Genomic DNA, 18,847 nt, shown 5'->3' with positions numbered 1-18,847 from the left:
AAGAATTGATGCTTTTGAACTGTGGTGTTGGAGAAGACTCTTGAGAGTCCCTTGGACTGCAAGGAGATCCAACCTGTCCATTCTGAAGGAGATCAGCCCTGGGATTTCTTTGGAAGGACTGATGCTAAAGCCGAAACTCCAGTACTTTGGCCACCTCATGCGAAGAGTTGACTCATTGGAAAAGACTCTGATGCTGGGAGGGATTGGGGGCAGGAGGAGAAGGGAATGACAGAGGATGAGATGGCTGGATGACATCACTGACTCGATGGACGTGAGTCTCAGTGAACTGCGGGAGCTGGTGATGGAGGCCTGGCGTGCTGCGATTCATGGGGTCGCAAAGAGTCGGACACAACTGAGCGACTGAACTGAACTGAACTGAACTGAACTGAACACAGTCAATAAATACCAGCTGTGATAACAGTTGCTTTGTATGGCATAGAAGGAGAATCCTGTCTCTGTAGAAACAGCTTCTGAGTATACCATAACCTTTTTATTTACTGAGTATTGTTAAAAATAAGTGCACAACGAGCACCTTTGCTCACTGCTTATTTTTTTCCTCTCATTTCTTTTAGTTATTTAAGATGTTTCTAGAATAGGATTATTAGTTTGAAAGATATTAATATAAAAGACTTCATGAATGTTAAGTTTATTTTCAGAAGATTCTTTCTGAGTTGTTTCATTGGCATTACAGAAAATGTAGAAACTACTGAAGAAGTTACAAATTAACATTTGAATATATTACTTTCTTATTTTGTGCATGTCTCTATGGAAATACATACTCTTTTTTATATATACAGATTTGTAGCCTGTTATAGAATCTTTACACATAAACATATTCTAAGAATTTCAAAACTGTTTTAAGTAGCTGCATGCTGCTGCTGCTAAGTCGCTTCAGTCATGTCTGACTCTCTGCGACCCTTTAGACGGCAGCCCACCAGGCTTCCCTGTTCCTGGGATTCTCCAGGCAAGAACACTGGAGTGGGTTGCCATTTCCTTCTCCAATGCATGAAAGTAAAAAGTGAAAGGGAGGTTGCTCAGTTGTGTCCGACTCTTAGCGACCCCATGGACTGCAGTCTACCAGGCTCCTCCACCTATGGGATTTTCCAGGCAAGAGTACTGGAATGGGGTGCCATTGCCTTCTCCGAAGTAGCTGCATAAAATTATGTAAATGAATGTCTGCGGAATTTAATAATTCCTGCTGTATTTAAACTTCTTTTTTTAAACCACTTTCCCCAACACAAAGCCATGTTGAAGGTTCTTTGTTAACAAATCTTTGCCCATATTTCTGGTTATTTGCTTCAGATGAATTCCTAGAAGTAGAACTACTGGATCAAAGCACATGAACATTTATAAAACCTGATGCATATTGTCAAATTTATTTCTTTTGGAAGCCAGCTGTATACCATTCAGATAGATCACTGTGGGTGGTAGTTTCGAAACACGCAGAGATAAAGATTTATCATTGTCTTTAGTTTTATACTTTTTAGATTGGGTTCTTTCATCATATTAATTAGTTTCTCTCTTTAATTAAAGTGGCCTGCTCTCATTACCGATTTCAACTTGATCATGATTGGTAAAATTAAGAAAAAGACACAACCAGAAATTGTGAGGTTTTTATATTTAAAAGTCACTAGTATCATAGGGTTCATTAACTGCATCTGAAATATTTATTCTTTTTAGTTTCTAAATCGTTCTATGTTTAGGATGTGCTGGCATTTACATGAGGTATATGTTATGATATAGTACAGTAGCAACGGAGAAGGCAATGGCACCCCACTCCAGTACTATTGCCTGGAAAATCACATGGACAGAGGAGCCTGGTAGGCTGCAGTCCATGGGGTCGCTAAGAGTCGGACACGACTGAGCGACTTCACTTTCACTTTTCACTTTCAGGCATTGGAGAAGGAAATGGCAACCCACTCCAGTGTTCTTGCTTGGTGAATCCCAGGGATGGTGGAGCCTGATGGGCTGCCGTCTATGGGGTCGCACAAAGTCCGACACGACTGAAGTGACTTAGCAGCAGCAGCAGCAGTACAGTAGCAAATCAGTTTTGATAACTGATTTGATTTGATTTGATTAACGGATAGTTTATCTTTTTGGTTGGTTAACCATCCTGTCTGAATGCCATCAACACATTAGATGATCTGTAACTTCAATGGTATTTAATTGTCAAAGGTAGTAGCAGTTTTGAAATGATAAATAATAATAAAAAACCAGAACTTTGACCTAATTCTGGCTGCTGTGGTGACTTCATTCCTGCCCTACCCTGCTGTGTATCATGGAAGGAACTATAAAAATAGTGTAGTAATCAGTTTCTGGAACAACAGTTGTTAAGCCAGGTGTTCTCTGTCCTTTGTGCTTGTCTTTAATGAGAAAAGATAGAAGTGGTAGTAAAAGAGAGATCTGAATTTGAATTCCACTTTTGATCTTTCTGCTCTGTGACTTTGGACAGATTATACCTCATCTATAAACTGAAATAATTTTGCAGTCCAGTGCCTTGAAAACTCAGTAAATTACTGGTATTTAGTGTTGTTACTGACAGTGAATAAATAGCATCACGTAGTAGGGTTTGCATTCTCCGGAGCTAAAAGAGTTTTTTGTTCTGGTTTTTCCCAGTAATCAAGAATTCTGTTGATTTAGTTATGTATTACTAGAGGAATGTAGTAACTTTTGTTTTTCTTAACAAAATGGGGATAACAGTACTTGCATTTACAGATTGTTAGGACTATTAAAGAGATCATATAGCATAAAAGGATTTTTATAGGACAGGGCCTGTCACAACATAAGTTTCAGTAAATATTTATTGTTTTATTGTTTATAGTACAGATATAATGGACCAGAAGATGGTGTGGAACAGACTTATTAAGTGTTTTTCCCTTAATATGCTTTGTGCTTAGTCAGTCAGTCATGTCTGACTCTTTGTGACCTCATGGACTGTAGCCCGCCAGGCTCCTCTGTCCATGGGGGTTCTCCAGGCAAGAATACTGGAGAATTGCCATTTCCTTCTCCAGGGGGTCGTCCCAACCCAGGGATTGAACCCAGGTCTCCTGAATTGCAGGCAGATTCTTTACTGTCTTACCACCAGGGAAGCCCTTTTCCCTTAATGATTAAATTCAAATTAGGTTAATTCTCACATTCCATTTCTTCTCATTGCTCAAGTTTCTCCTGCATTTGCTTGGCCTTTTCTCGCTGGTATCTCTTTCCCGTAATGGTTTTTGGCACCAGATCTTCTGCCTGTATTGTTCTGTATCTATGTTAGTGAAATTGAGCCATTGTGATTTAGGCTTGCCTTTGCAAAAATCCTCCAGGGGAACACAGGTAGGTGTGGAGGAGAAAAGTGTCTGATAATTGAGATTCAGTGGTTGAGGAAATAAATATTCTAGTAAGGGCAGTTTTAATCTCAAGTTACAGATGTCTATTCTAGGTAGCAAAATTTGAGGATGTTAAATGAAAGAACACCAGGGATTCTCTTTGAACCCCAGAGCAGGAAATGTATACATGGACCTCAGGGGCGCCAGGAGGCTGTTTCCATAGGGGTTCTATAGTCTCTTGTTGCTGCTTTTTTTTTTTCCCTGCACATTCTTTCTCTTCTTTATGTTGACCATCTGCTTATTCACCAGGTTATACTTGACTCAAAGTGACAGCTCCAACTGCCAGATCTTTAGCGAATTTCACTTTATCCATAGCTTTCTGGCCCAAATGCTAAGAGGAATCTGATTAGCTTATCATTTCTCTTCAGATTGATACTAGGAGTTTGGCCATTTAGAATAATACTTTTGATATAGTTATTTGTGGCCAGAGGTGGTAGGAATCATGAAGTTGCCCTTTCTAAGCAGGTGTCTTAAAACATAACTGTTACAGAAAATATTTTGAAAAGTGTTTATTTGTTGGGAACTTTATTTTTACCAGTGCAGTACATAGCTCTGTTTTAAAATATAAACTTCCAGTGTGATTTCATTAATAACCAACTCAGTGATACCTGTTGTGTTAGAGTTTGGTTCTTGTTTGAAAGCAGCTGAGAACTGGTCAAACTAGCTCAAGTAAAGGGACATTCATTGTAAATACACCCTGAGCAGTTAAGGGACAGTAATCCAAGGTCAGAAATGCTAGTAAATAAATAAGGCCAGTAAATAAATAAATGCTAGTAAATAAGAAAGGCAATTACAAAGAATGCTCAAGCTACCACACAGTTGCACTCATCTCACATGCTAGTAAAGTAATGCTCAAAATTCTCTAAGCCAGGCTTCAGCAATACATGAACCATGACCTTCCAGATATTCCACCTGGTTTTCGAAAAGGCAGAGGAACCAGAGATCAAATTGCCAACATCCGCTGGATCATGGAAAAAGCAAGAGAGTTCCAGAAAAACATCTATTTCTGCTTAATTGACTATGCTAAAGCCTTTGATTGTGTGGATCACAATAAACTGTGGAAAATTCTGCAGGAGTTGGGAATACCAGACCACCTGACCTGCCTCTTGAGAAACCTTGTATGCATGCAGGTCAGGAAGCAACAGTTAGAACTGAACACGGAACAACAGACTGGTTCCAAATAGGAAAAGGAGTACATCAAGGCTGTATATTGTCACCCTGCTTATTTAACTTATATGCAGAGTACATCATGAGAAACACTGGACTGGAAGAAACACAAGCTGGAATCAAGATTGCTGGGAGAAATATCAATAACCTCAGATATACAGATGACACCACCCTTATGGCAGAAAGTGAAGAAGAACTAAAGAGCCTCCTGATGAAAGTGAAAGAGCAGACTGAAAAAGCTGGCTTAAAGCTCAACTTTCGGAAAACAATGATCATGGCATCTGGTCCCATCACTTCCTGGGAAATAGATGGGGAAACAGTGGAAACAGTGTCAGACTTCATTTTTTTGGGCTCCAGAATCACTGCAGATGGTGATTGCAGCCATGAAATTAAAAGACGCTTACTCCTTGGAAGGAAAGTTATGACCAACCTAGATAGCATAAGACATCAGTCCTGAGTGTTCTTCGGAAGGACTGCTGCTAAAGCTGAAACTCTAATACTTTGGCCACCTCATTCGAAGAGTTGACTCATTGGAAAAGACCTTGATGCTTGGAGGGATTGGAGGCAGGAGGAGAAGGGGACGACAGAGGATGAGATGGCTGGATGGCATCACTGACTCGATGGACATGAGTTTGAGTAAGCTCTGGGAGTTGGTGATGGACAGGGAGGCCTGGCGTGCTGCAAGTCATGGGGTCGCAAAGAATTGGACATGACCGAGTGACTGAACTGACTGAACAGTTTCTCTGAGGCTCAGTTCTAATCTCTTAAATAGGAATAATTACTGTGAGATTGTTGTGATGATAACATCAATATGCACATTGCATGTTCTCTTCCTTCCTTACCATTCCCACTCTTCTTTTTGCATTTTTTAATTAATTAAAAATTTTTTTTGACTGTGCTGAGTCTTCATTGCTGCACTCAGGCTTTCTCTCATTTTCTAGTTGCAGTGACTGGGGGCTACTCTAGTTGCACTCAGGTTTTCTCTCATTTTCTAGTTGCAGTGCAAGGGCATCCCATTGCGGTGGCTTCTTGTTGCAGAGCACAGGCTCTAGGTGCGTGGGCTTCAGTAGTTGTGATGCACAGGCTCGGTTGCCCCACAGCATTTGGGATCTTCTTGGACGAGGGATTGAACCCATGTCCCTGCATTGGTAGGTGGATTTTTAACCACTCGACCACCAGGGAAGCCCTTTTTTTCATTTTTGTAGCCAATCCTACTTTTTTCTTGGGAAACATATATAGAATTCCGACAATCTTGGTTAAAACTATTTGTAGGTTTTTGGATTTTCGGGAAATTCCTAGCATCTAGTTAAAAGCATGTTTATAGATTCCATAGGAACAGCTACTAATAGTATAGAACTTTAAATGTGTTTAAATTACATGCTGTGTAAATGTTAATTTGTCCTGAAGGTTCAAATTGATTTTATCTATTGTTTGTAGAATTTGTAGCTAAGATGCTGTCCTCATCTCCCCTCCTTATTTTTACCACCTGAAGTTTAGGAACTTATTCAATGTGCTTACCTGAATAATGCAAAGGCTTGTATTGTGACCCTAGCTTCTGTTTCAAGGCCCTTTGAAACTGTTTACTGTAGTAACAAATCTTATCTCTATGTCTCTTTGTTCTTATATGGCTTAAATTGAGCCTATTTTGAATTTTATAAATTTATGTTTGTGACAAGCATCCCAAAGCTGTTACATCTTCATGACACAGTGTATCATTTGTAGCATTGGGTCTTGAAAATGTATAATTCAGAACAATGTATTTTTATGTGCTGTCAACTCGGTAGAATTAGGATTATTGGGTGGTATACAGGCAGCATACTAATAAAATTCTTAAATTGATCCCTCCAGCTGTATTCCAGTTCATGCTCCATACTCTACTCTCTCCCTGCCTGGCTGTAGTTTGGCTCTTTGCATTCACCCAGTGCTAGACATTGTACACATACATTTGGAGGTAATGATGATTTGATGAGGGGGTTTGGGAATGTTCCACTTCAGGCAGTCAGCCATCTTTCTTAGGTAGGCTGGAAAGCCTTCCTTTTTAATAAACGAGGGACTGTACTCTAGCCTTAGCAAAGGTGGCTTCTTGCTTATAATTGAGAGGTCCAGTAGACTGTTGGACAAGAAAGGGTTTTTGAATTATGACTGTTTTGTGTAATCTATTCCACACTTCATTCTTGCTCTTAAATATTACCTTCTAGTAATGACCTTGAAGATGAGTTAGTTGAAGTCTAGAAAGATTGTTATGATGTGGGTAGTGCATTTAATTAGGTAAAGTTTGAAGGGATTCTTGTGATACTTGCTGTTTTTTTCCTCCTGGTTTTGAGATTCTAGGCACTCCCAGAGATCTTCCAATATGGAGAAATGTCGAGTTCACTCAGTTATGTAGTTCGTAGTGCCTTTCCCTGATGTTTGTCAAAGACATAACTAGCTTGGATCAAATGAGTCCCCTAATTTGTACTTAACTGTTCACAGTTGTGGACAAGTACTTTTGGTCTTTGAGCCAGTAGCAGGGTTTAGGTCACATAATCATCTACATATACTATTGCCCTTCAACATGTGATCTTTACTTACTAAAATGTATGAACAATAGCTATCGTAATTCTCGTGTGATGCCATTTCCTTTTTCTTTTTCTGGAGTCTGTGTTTTTCATGTTTGAAAGCAAGAGGGATTGGGAGGGGAGAAAGCGCAGGGGTCATTGCTGAACCTGATGGTTAAAGGTAAGTGAATGTTTAATCTTAGTCACTTGATTATTGTTATTTTCCTTGTCAATATGTGAAAGTAAACATCAAAAAGCTTTTCAGTTGTATTTAATGTGTATGTAAAATTCAAGGTGCTAATGTGAAACTTTTCCCTCCTCTATTCTAAACATTAGGTACGTTCTATGGATGAACTGAATCATGATTTTCAAGCACTTGCTCTGGAGGGAAGAGCGATGGGAGAGGTAAGTAAATTGGTGTGTCAGAAATGTGGGTCTGTTTTTAAGGGAAGGTTGGAGCTGTCTCTCATCAAATGTGTCCGAATCTAGTCTCCAGAAGTATGTGCTTGCTTTTCCTTGTTGCCATCCTCATGATAGGAGTGGGATATTGCAGAATTTTGCCAAAACAATATCATTATAAGGAGAATGTTAACTTTAGCCTAATATGTTAAAAATAAAACCAAAGTATAAGCACAAATTAATCAGTATTTATCTTAACCAGTCAGTTGGAAATTGAGGTGTTAAAATTTTACAAAATAACTTAGTTTTATATGCATCAAATGTCCTTACCTTTGCTTCATTTTTCAGTCATTAGGTTCTTTTGCAGTGAAAGAGTTTTTAGATTGGCTGCTAGTCAATATGTTGATAACCTATTTTAAGAGGATGTTGCAGCTTTTGAGGATGTTGTTTGTAGTTCCATTTTGAAGAAGGAATTGAGTGTTTTGGTAAATAATTCCAGAAGATTGAGGCCTGAGCTAGTCACCCATTACATAGAATTTAGAAAAAAGGATTTTCGTTTGTTTGTAATGTTTAAAATTTACAGAAAGTAATATTTACTATCATCTGTTATATTGATAGTGAAGATTGCCATAATTCTAAAAGAGGAATATAGATCAAGGACAGATGATTTCTGGTGCTTCTGTATGTTGACAATAAGTGTTTTGGTGATAGGCAGACATACAGTTTGCATTAATTGTTGAAGATGTCACAGGTTCACAAACTAGACATTTGGTTGTGATTCTTTTTTTCTGGAGAGTAGCCTTAGGTTTTTTTCCCCCTGTTTTATTTTTTGTATATCTAATATTTAAAAGCTCCCATGTCTATTTTAATGCTTTAAAGGAGGGAAAATAGGTATATGCTGGATTCTCTTTTATACCATTCATTAAATACATTTGTTCTTAATGATTTAGCCGTATTCTTTGATCTAGGCACTGTGCTAGGTTCTGAGGACTCAAAATTAAGATAATTTTCTTTCCTGATTTATAACAAATATTCATTGACTACCGTTGTGACTGAGCATTAGTTAAAGTCTTGGTGCTTTGATCCTAAGATTCTTGCTGTCTTGGTTATAACATTTTGTTTGTAACTTTTCCAAGTCATCTTGTGGTCAAAGTCCTATCATCTTGTGGCCTGTTTTTGTTTTTCCTCTAGAGTTTGCAGATGGGATTGATAGGTATTCTTATGTTTTCCGGTGCTTGCCTAATATTATTGAAACAGTGCACATTAATAAACCCTGTTTGGTTATTAAGTAAAATATTTTCTCACTGTATTTCTGGAGCAGAATTTGAACAGAAAGTTAACATGTATCTGATACTAAGTATAGGTGGGGAAACTGCATTTATCTGCTTTCCCATTCCTGTGATGGTAACCTGGTTCACTCTACTGGAAATCTAATCCCAGTCTTAAAATTAGTTACACAAAATAAAAATAATACCCTGTTACTGTTTTGTAAGCAACACTTCAAAATCTCTAAAGACTTAACTCTATAATCAAAGAACAATGAACAGAAAGTGAATTTTATTTAAATTAACAACAAAAATATTTTTAAAAATCATTTTTTTTCTTCCCAAAATGTCCCTTCCTCCCAAGGTCTCCAGACCGCACCCTCCTTACTTTGTTAGAAATGTCATTTTTTTGATGTTTGTATGTAATTCCTCAGACCTCTATGTAGGCTTATTTAAATAACTAAACAAAATATACATTCCAACAGTAATGCAGGGTCACTCTTCTTTCCTTGTTATTAACAAAGTAGTAATAACTAGTATTTGTTGACCACCTATTAGGCAGATGTTAAGAGGTTTGCATGTATTATCTCATCAATAACTCAGGACGGTTCTTTTATTCAGATAAAGAAAAAGGCTGAGATTAATTAAATTGCTCAGGGTCATAAATCTAGAAAGTGATGGAGCTGGAACTCTGACCTGGCTACCTCTCTAAAACATGAGAGTGAATAAAGCCAGTACTTAGAATTGATGGCAAAAATCTCATTTTAGTAAGCTTTATAACAATAGATATTTGGGGGAGGATTTTAAAAAATGCTTAATATACTTCCTTCCCAAAATACGGATACTTAATTCAAGTTAGTTTTTGAAAGTATAACCCAGTGTCCAGGCACAAAGGGAACAAACTAAGCATGGAGTGAAGTTTTGAATTCGAGGAACTCTTTGTTTAGCTGGTTGAGCATGGAATGAATATACATGACGGCGGGGAGTGTGCACTGTTTTTCTTTGTGTGGCTCATGTTCTGAGGAGGTTAGTGATGAGTACTGGCAAGACTAGTTTGTGATTACTTGAATGGAGGAGGTATAGGACTTGAGAAATATCCTATAGTTAGGATTCATATAGGGGTAGGTTGGGAGAATGTTTTTGTAGAGATAAAAGGGAGATGAACACAAAAGAGAAAGGAAGAAAATAAGTTTTTGTAATAAAAAAGTTTCTAATTAAATTCATTGAATTTCCTTCTCTTTAAACAATAAAGCATCTCTGGGAAGGGATGTGTGTGAATGTAGTCTTTACCCACATAAACACTAAAGTTTCAAGTAAATTGCCTAAACCAAGCACAGTATTTTTTTGCTGCAGTTATTTTATTTGTATTTGTATGTGTCTGTGTGCTTGTGTGAGAGTCCTCCTTAGGGCAAATAATACCTATGTTCAAGAACGTATGAATCTTTGGAATTCAGAGAATTGGCTTCTTTCAAAGTAATTGATTTCTGGTAAAGTTAGTGCTGCCTGGTTCTTGTTATTTTTTTTCCCTCGTCAAAGCCAGTGTTCGATAGACTCCTAGAGTCACTTTGCTGTATTTAGAGTGTTTCTTAGAAATCTTGCTTAGAAGTGACTATTTAAAACTTCACCTTCAAACCTTGCTGGTTGTCTGAAATACAGCTGTTCATAGCTGAAGGACACGGTACAAATGCTTTACTTGCCTCCTGTTCTAAAAAGTACACATAAAAAGGAAGGTAAGAAAATCTGTTAGGCTTAGGGCTACAAATTATTTTCAGATATTTCATCTACTATCCTTGCTAGCAGCCTCTTTCATTCAACTTTAAGTTCAGTTCTGAAAAGTTTAAAGGCATAGATTATTTCTGGTAGTTGAGTATTCAAGAGTGTATCTTTGTAGTACTGAGGAAGGCTCATTGCCCTGATGTTTCTGGGCTCTGTTTCTCCCATGGTTATTTGGCTTATGATCTTGCATGACTTATTTACTCTACATATAGGAGGGCAGCATTATTACTCTTTATGTCCTGAAAGGGATGGATTTGCAGAGGTTGGTGGTTCTCATTTGAAAGTACGTCAAGTCTTTGACAGAAAAGACACTTCATCCTGAATAATTGGTTTTCTCCCTTTTAAAAACCAAGAAACTTTTTTCTTTTTAAGTTTCCTTAATGTTTTACATATCGTTTACTTGACAGTGTTCAGGGACATTAATAATAGTGATTATTTCTGGAATAAATGGAATGTATTTAGATATGTGGCCCTTCATCTTTGTTTTAGAAAACTGAAGCATAGAAAAACTTACCCTTGGTAATAGATAAGTTTGTAAACAAGAGGAATGAAATCTGGAAAGTGCTTCTGTATGTGGAGTAATAATGAATCCTACCACGTTTCCTGGAAGTAGAATAAGGTGAGATATACTTAAAACATAGATGTAGGTTCTCATTAGGCATTACTTAGGAATTCTGCCCGTAAATGTGAGAAAGCAGAAAGGCTTGTAGAGTAAGGAGTTTGACAATGATTTGAAGAGCTCTTAACCCAAAGAAAGGTATAGCTTTGTGGGATGGCAGCTCACTGGACAAGAAGAACCCTTATATCACCACTTCCGGCCTTGCCTCAGACACTCATATTCTTTGGACTTTGCTCTTTTTCCATGGGTAAGACAGATATTGGACTAGATAGTTTTCCAGGACCCTTTTAAGTCTTAAGATCCTTGAAGTTTGTCCTGATTTCTATCTTTAAAAAGACAAAACATAGGAATAGTTTTGCCTTTTCTAGGATATGCCAGAGAGTATCTTAAAGATGTGTTTAGACTGTGATGTAGTGATTCTGTAACTTTTCACTGGGGTCTCTGACTCATTCACCATCTGCAGCTGCATAAGGTACTGAAGTGTTTGTCCATCAGGGCTCATAGGGTGGTAATTTGGGAATTGGGACAGGTAGGAGCCTAATGTGGACACCAGGTCCACATCTTTCATCATGGCATGATAGCTCACAGAATTGGAGGCTTTGGGGTAGCTAAATGTACATTTATGATCCACAGCCCCAGAGGGGCTAGCCTTACATTGTAAATTCCTTGCAGGTAGAGTCCCATAAAAGTAACTCAGTTGACTCTAAACTGGATTGAATTTTGGAAAGGAATATGTTGTCTGTTAGCAAGATCCTTTTTTGCAGCAGAGAGGGAAAAATAAATAGAGCCTGTGGTGCCTTAATACAGAAATATCAACCCAGCAGTGTAACACACCTTTGCCCCACAAAACGCAGCTTTTGAGTATGTAGAGGAAAAAGGTTTCTAGTTCCGTTCACTTTGTATTAATACCATTTGATTGTTGGGCATTTTTGACATCTTGTTATTAAAATGAACTGTTTTCTTTAGAGAAAACAGCCAGGCAGGCCAAGTGACCTGGAGGAAGTTAATAACTATCTTGTATTCTGTTAATGATTGTGTAGAGGAGAAGTGACCTTTATATGAGTATTCTTTCGGAAGTTTCTGGGATCTCTTAATAGTTTTGGGATGGGGATTGGGCATTTTGAGAAAGAAGATTGATTAAGAAGGTGTCTTCTAACCCTGTGATTGTGGGTGCATGTGACATTTGAAACCTGATGCCCAGTTCTGTCCTGTGACTTTGAGACCTGTGTGGAACCCCACTCATTTCCAGTCTCTTCCTTCTGTCCTGCACTGGGAAGAATGGGCAGACCTATCACTGTATGTGTTGAGCTGTCTTGGAATGTTTGAATACAGTAAAACATGCCCCTTTGAAGCAGGAGATACCTGATCCACATGTTGCTTAGTTTGTCTTCATTAAATTTCTCTTCTTTTACCCTCCTTTTTCTCAGTTTTTATTTTTTTCATCCACATCAGTATGTTTTATTTGAAAGCAAGCTAACTAACTGCAGTAACACATTAAAACTTCAAGACACTTTGGCATTGATATTATTTCCTGTGTGAATCTTCCAACAAATTTTTGAGAGATATTAGTACCATTTTTATATGAGGGAGGTGAGTTCTAAGGTCAAGTGACTCCAGCTAAGATCAGAAATATCAAAATGTGGATTGACTTCAAGTTCTGTTTCATTAGGCTCAGAAATAATAATAGTTGCAATCTACATATACCATTTTCCAGGTACTTTATTAATCACTTCATACACATTAACAGTTTTCACAGTGGTTGTGCAATACAATGACATCTGGACAAACATGGATTACAGAGGTTAACATGATCATGGGCCAGCTGTTTAAACCTAGCTTCTATTACTGTAGATCCTGAGCCTTCCTACTGTTACTTTGCATGTCCAGAGCCTATCCAGTACTCAGAAATCCAGCTTTGCTTATCAGCTCTCCTATGAAAGGTTTCTTGTTTTCACCAACCAGAAGCTACAGAGGAAATTCAAGTAGCAAGTTGTTTGTTTATATCGTTTCTGTGGCCCTAGTTTATTTTATATATGTGATTTGTGTAAATATTTTCTATTTCCTTGAACATAAGTTTGTTGAGGGCACAGGCTTCAGCTAATACGTGCTTAGCTAACAGTGGCTGCCTAATATTGTGTTGAATGAATTGTTTACCAGTAAATATTTTTTTCTAAGTATCAATTCCTCTTTATTTTCCCTTTTACTTCAGAAATTCCCTCAGGGAACCTCAGGAGACCTCAATTCAATTCAGTAAATATTGATTGTATTCTGTATTCATATTACTTTTCCATCCTCAGGGATGTGGGGTTCTGAAAAGGGGAAGGATGAGGAACAGATAAAACTGAAAAGTATTTATTCAGTCTGTTCTGCAAATGTTTATATTTTCAAACTATTCAATGATTATTTTACCAGAGTACATAAGATGAATAGCATATCAGCAATGCTGTTATCATCCAAGTTCAATTTTATATATAAAAGGCATTTATTATAAAGGATCTTTTGTTTAATGTAGCTGTAAGCATAGGACACATTCTTTGGGCCATCTGCTAGGGCGTGGAAATACCCTCATTATACAACCAGACGTAATAATGGTGTTCAGAAAATTGGAATTGCTCTTGTTATATTTCTTTTTCAAACTTGTATTAAACTATGTTGTGTATAATTCTTTCTTGTTTACTTTTATTTTGCTGATGAGGACCCAGAAGACAAAAATTAATTCATTGTCACCTAATTGATTAATGCATTCTGTGATCCTCATTTTAGCAAAATGTATAGAAGAAATAGTTTATTTTCTGTTACATGCACATCTATGACATTTTCCACTCTTGGAACATATAAAAGAGAGAACTTGTCCATAACTGGCATACTGAGACACTTCTCTTGTCAATTTAATAGTTAAAATTAGCCCGAGGATGACTGGTTGTGTGGGTCCCATCTTAGTTGTGGGTCCCAAACTGAGTGTTTGGTCCCATCTTGAGGAAGAGGATTCTATCCTGTTTTAATTGAGCTGTTTGCTTCCTGCTTGTGGAATACGAGGGGATTAGGTCATGAAGCAAACTAGATGTTTTCATGGTTTTATTCATGCACATTACAGATTTCCTAAGTGACCTGGAAGCTTATCTTTTGTGCACTGGGCTCCCAGGTACTATTGCAAGTAATCATTTATATAATTATTTAGATCAAACCATGTAATTTATACTTAGATAAAAACAAATGACTTTATTTATAGGTAACTTAAAGGTGGCCAGGGTAATAACATTGTCTTCTGTTTCCTTACATGCTTTTCCTTATATTGTGCAGAAAAACCTGGTTCAATTCAGTTCAGTCGCTCAGTTGTGTCTGACTGCAACCCCATGGACTGCAGCACACTAGGCTTCCCTGTCCAGCACCAACTCCCAGAGCTTGCTCAAACTCATGTCCATCGAGTCAGTGATGCCATCCAACCATCTCATTCTCTGTTGTCCCCCTCTCCTCCTGCCCTCAGTCTTTCCCAGCATCAGGGTTTTTTCTAGTGAGTCAGTTCTTCGCATCAGTTGGCCAAAGTATTGGAGCTTCAGCTTCAGCGTCAGTCCTTCCAATGAATATTCAGGACTTCTTTCCTTTAAGATTGACTTAGGTTTGATCTCCTTGCTGTCCAAGGGACTCCCAAGAGTCTTCTCTCACACCACAGTTCAAAAGCATCAATTTTTTGGCACTCAGCTTTCTTTATGGTCCAACTCTTAACATCCATACATGACTATGGAAAAACCATAGCTTTGACTAGATGGACCTTTGTCGGCAAAGTAATGTTTCTGTTTTTTAATATGCTGTCTAGGTTTGTCATAGCTTTTCTTCCAAGGAGCCAAGCGTCTTAATTTCATGGTTGCAGTCACCATCTGCAGAATAAAGTCTCTCACTGTTCCCATTGTTTCCCCATGTATTTGCCATGAAGTGATGGGACCAGATTCCATGATCTTCATTTTTTGAATGTTGAGTCTTAAGCCAGCTTTTTCACTCTCCTCTTTCAGTTTCATCAAGAGGATATTTAGTTCCTCTTTGCTTTCTGCCATAAGGGTGGTGTCGTCTGCATATCTAAGGTTATTGATATTTCTCCCGGCAATCTTGATTCCAGCTTGTGCTTCATCCAGCCTAGCATTTCACATGATGTACTCTGCATATAAGTTAAATAAGCAGGGTGACAATATACAGCCTTGACATACTCCTTTCCCAATTTGGAACTCGTCCGTTGTTCAATGTCTGGTTCTAACTGTAGCTTCTTGACTTGCATACAGATTTCACAGGAGGCAGATCAGGTGGTCTGGTATTCCCATCTCTTTCAGGATTTTCCAGAGTTTCTTGTGATCCACACAGTCAAAGGCTCTGTCATAGTCAATAAAGCAGAAGTAGATGTTTTTCTGGAACTCTCTTGCTTTTTATATGATCCAGTGCATGTTGGTAATTTGATCTCTGGTTCCTCTGCCTTTTCTAAATCCAGCTTGAGCATCTGGAAGTTCTTTGTTCACCTTGGGCATTTTTTCATTTTCTGAACATAATTTACTGTTTGTGAAGTTAATCAGAGAAAAGTTTCTTTTGGCTCTATTCCAGTAACTTGAAGTGAGACAGTATAAAGAAAACTTTATTTTCAGTGGCTTCAGGAAGGGATGTGCAATGGAGAAAGATTTAGTGTGGAACTTGCCCCAGGTTAATTTACCACAAAATATTATGGTGCTTGAGGTACTAACAGTATCTCTGATTTTTTTTTTAAAGGGCATGCTTTATGAGAGCAGCCAATGTCTTTTGTGTGTTTAGTTTCAAGGATAAAGTTGTTAACAGTGGTTGTATTTTTTGTGTGGTAAAGAACATTGGGAAAACTTTGTGCTTCGTTGAAGACTGTATTTTTTTTTTTTTGACCCAGCTGTGGGGTGTTCCCTGAGTCTTAACCTCTGGACAGCCAGGGAAGTCCCCAGAGTACATTTAACAGTTGTCCAGTTAACAATTGTCCTCAATTGAAGAACTGTTTGCAATGTGGTCTATTTTGTGGTGGTCCTAAAATTTCAAAGCTAGCAAATTCTTATTATCTTTAGTTAATGGCTCTTTTTGCCCTTATTGTTCCCAGCAACTCACAGTGAATCCTCAGGACAGCCTTAAAACTTTACACTTTGGAGTTGTAGCTTTAAGCTTGTGACACCATATTCTTACATAATTGGATCCTGTTGTCTTCTGGTCTTTGCACTCAACTGACTCTGTGGAATAGGTTCCTGATTAAGACAACTTCAGTGGTAGACTGGCTTATTTATGTATACTTAGTGACTTCATTCTTGATCATCATAATGGGCTATGAATCTTCCGTTTAGAAATTAAAATAATTTAAAATGCCTTGAAAGCTGAGCGAAGCATTTAAGCAGCAGTTTGTATTACCTTCCCTGCTCCCACTTCCACAGATCCCTTCTTTTATCATTTTATGGCGAGATTACTGAAGTCACCTTTTTGCTTGGCTTCCCAGCATCTGTTTGCTTTCCCTCACTCCATTTAATAAAGGGATGTTAAGTTAATCTTTTAAAGTGAATTTTTATGGTTTTATTTTCTGTTGCTGCCTGTTGGATTAGAGCCCAGCTCCTCAGTGCTCCACTGAGCCTCACTGGCAGCTAGACCAGTTCTTTTGTCACCCTCTCCTTACTGCTCCTCTAGTTGGTGGCCAGGTTTCTTTTTTATTGGTGGGCATCAGGACAGAGAAGCCTGGCATGCTGTGATTCATGGGGTCACACAGAGTCAGACACAGCTTAGCTACTGAACGACAGCAACCTGCCCCACTTGCTTTCAATTCTACCTTTGCTCTTTCGGAAAGCCCTTTCCGCTTCCTACTTCTCCCTCCTTAAGGCGTTCCTTGACCATTCTGTGCCAGGTACTGTTCTTTCTTCATCTCTGTAGGTTGTGGAGTTCAACAGTCTGCATCGCACTAAGTTAGTGTGCTTACTTTGAAATGCTTTGTAAGTGTATCACTGATTCCTGGTAGGTTTGTAATCTTTCCTTCAAGGCAAAGACTTCTTGTTATTTATTTATTTTACTATTTTTGTTACTTCGAGTAGTGGCTTCTGTGGTTTGTGCATTTCAGTGTAAGTTCAACTAATAGTTTACTTTTTGAAATCTGTAAGTACTTCAGATGCCAAACCTTTTGTTTTTTTTCAGTAGTCAGAAAAGCAGTACTGGTTTTCTGGATAGGAGAGAGATCAAATTACCACATATTGGCCAGGCCTAAGTGATTTGTGTAACTTCATCATTAGTTGTGGAGGTGTTATTAAAGGACATTAGATACAACTATTAGCAGTGCTTATTGTGATAAGAGTTTAATAACCCTGGAAAAATATTTTTTAAAAATCTGTTAATTTTATATACTGCAGTTATAATTATGCAAAAAATTAAACTTTTTTTTCTTAAAAGGAATATACTAGATTTTAACCAAAAGATGTTACCTATGAGACCATTAATATGGAAATTTGTTTTCACTAGTAGTCATCTTGCCATATAGGCTAAAACTTTTAAGTAGTAATTGCTAGATGTCAGATTATGATGCTGCCTAGTAGTAAAATGTGAGAAAAAGTTATAGCAAACATTGATTTTTCAACAATTTTTTATGACTTGAATAAAATGAAACTGTAAAAATGTTTATAAACATTTAAAAATAATCTTCGCATAGAAGTATTGAGTAACTGATGCAGGACACTTCCTTAATTAGTAGATATATAAGTGAGAAGTGAGAATTTAGAGGATCATATTCCTTAAACTTGAAAGCAAAACCACCATATTCTTTGTTTTTTTTAAAACCAAAGATTAAACCTGTGATTAAACCATTGAACATTTTCAACTTTCTTTATTTAAGCTACAGTTTTTAAAGTGGACTGAAAGTTACTATCTGCTTGCTTAAAAATATTTGAAGCATGTGGTCTGAGCTCTTTTAAAATTCCCACTAACTTTGGTCACTTTGAAATTATGTTGTAGCGAAATGTATCTGCTAAGAGAAAATGCCTTATTTGTAGTGAATTCTGTACCACTATCTCAGTTTTTATTAAAAATCAGTTCTAAATCATAATAAAAATGTATATTATAACAAGTCATCCATAATCCCACTACATCAACAAATACCTATTTCAGCTTTTATTTTTCTTTCCAATCTTGATCCAAAAGGGAAGGGTCCATGAAGAGAAGCAATCTTTACATGTATGATTTTGTATTTTGCTTTTAAAATTTAATGTGATTTTATAAATACTACATATAATCATGACAGCTATTTTGGGTGAGCGTACATTGTTGGATACAGCTGTACCTTACTGAACATTTAATTTGCTCCCAGCTTTTTTGCTTTTATTCTTTGAATGTGAAGCTTCCCCCCGCCCCTTTGAATTATTTAATGTTGATAAACTCAGGAATGAACATGACTTTTTTTTAACCTAGCTTTTAAATTTTTTATTATTTTAAAAAATTTTATTGAAGTGTAGTTGATTTACAGTGTTGTGTGTTAATTTCTGCTGAACAGCAAACTGATTCATTCGCACATGTACCCATACTCTTTTTCGTGTTCTTTTCCATTATGGTTTATCACAGGATATTGAATATAGTTCCCTGTGCTATACGGTAGGACCTTGTTGTTTACCCATCCTGTGATTATAACAGTTTGCATCTGCTGATCCCAAACTCCCAACTCATTACTTTCCCACCTTCGCCTTAATTCTTGGCGAC

At 37.5% G+C, this 18,847-nt stretch overlaps 1 protein-coding gene across 2 annotated transcripts in view; it reads left to right on the top strand.

The window, feature by feature from the left end:
- Nucleotides 1-18,847, top strand: part of PUM1 (pumilio RNA-binding family member 1) — a 127,192-nt gene that overhangs the window by 30,274 nt on the left and 78,071 nt on the right. For both annotated transcript variants that reach the window (XM_010836883.1, XM_010836882.1), the window contains exon 3: nt 7,412-7,480. In XM_010836883.1, the coding sequence (XP_010835185.1) occupies nt 7,412-7,480 (69 nt within the window). The remainder of the gene's footprint in view (nt 1-7,411; nt 7,481-18,847) is intronic.

Source organism: Bison bison, unplaced genomic scaffold, assembly GCF_000754665.1.
Source record: "Bison bison bison isolate TAMUID 2011002044 unplaced genomic scaffold, Bison_UMD1.0 scf7180017864068, whole genome shotgun sequence".
Lineage (NCBI taxonomy): Eukaryota > Metazoa > Chordata > Mammalia > Artiodactyla > Bovidae > Bison > Bison bison.
Note: the sequence above shows the minus strand (reverse complement) of the source record. Positions and strands in the feature narration are given on the sequence as shown.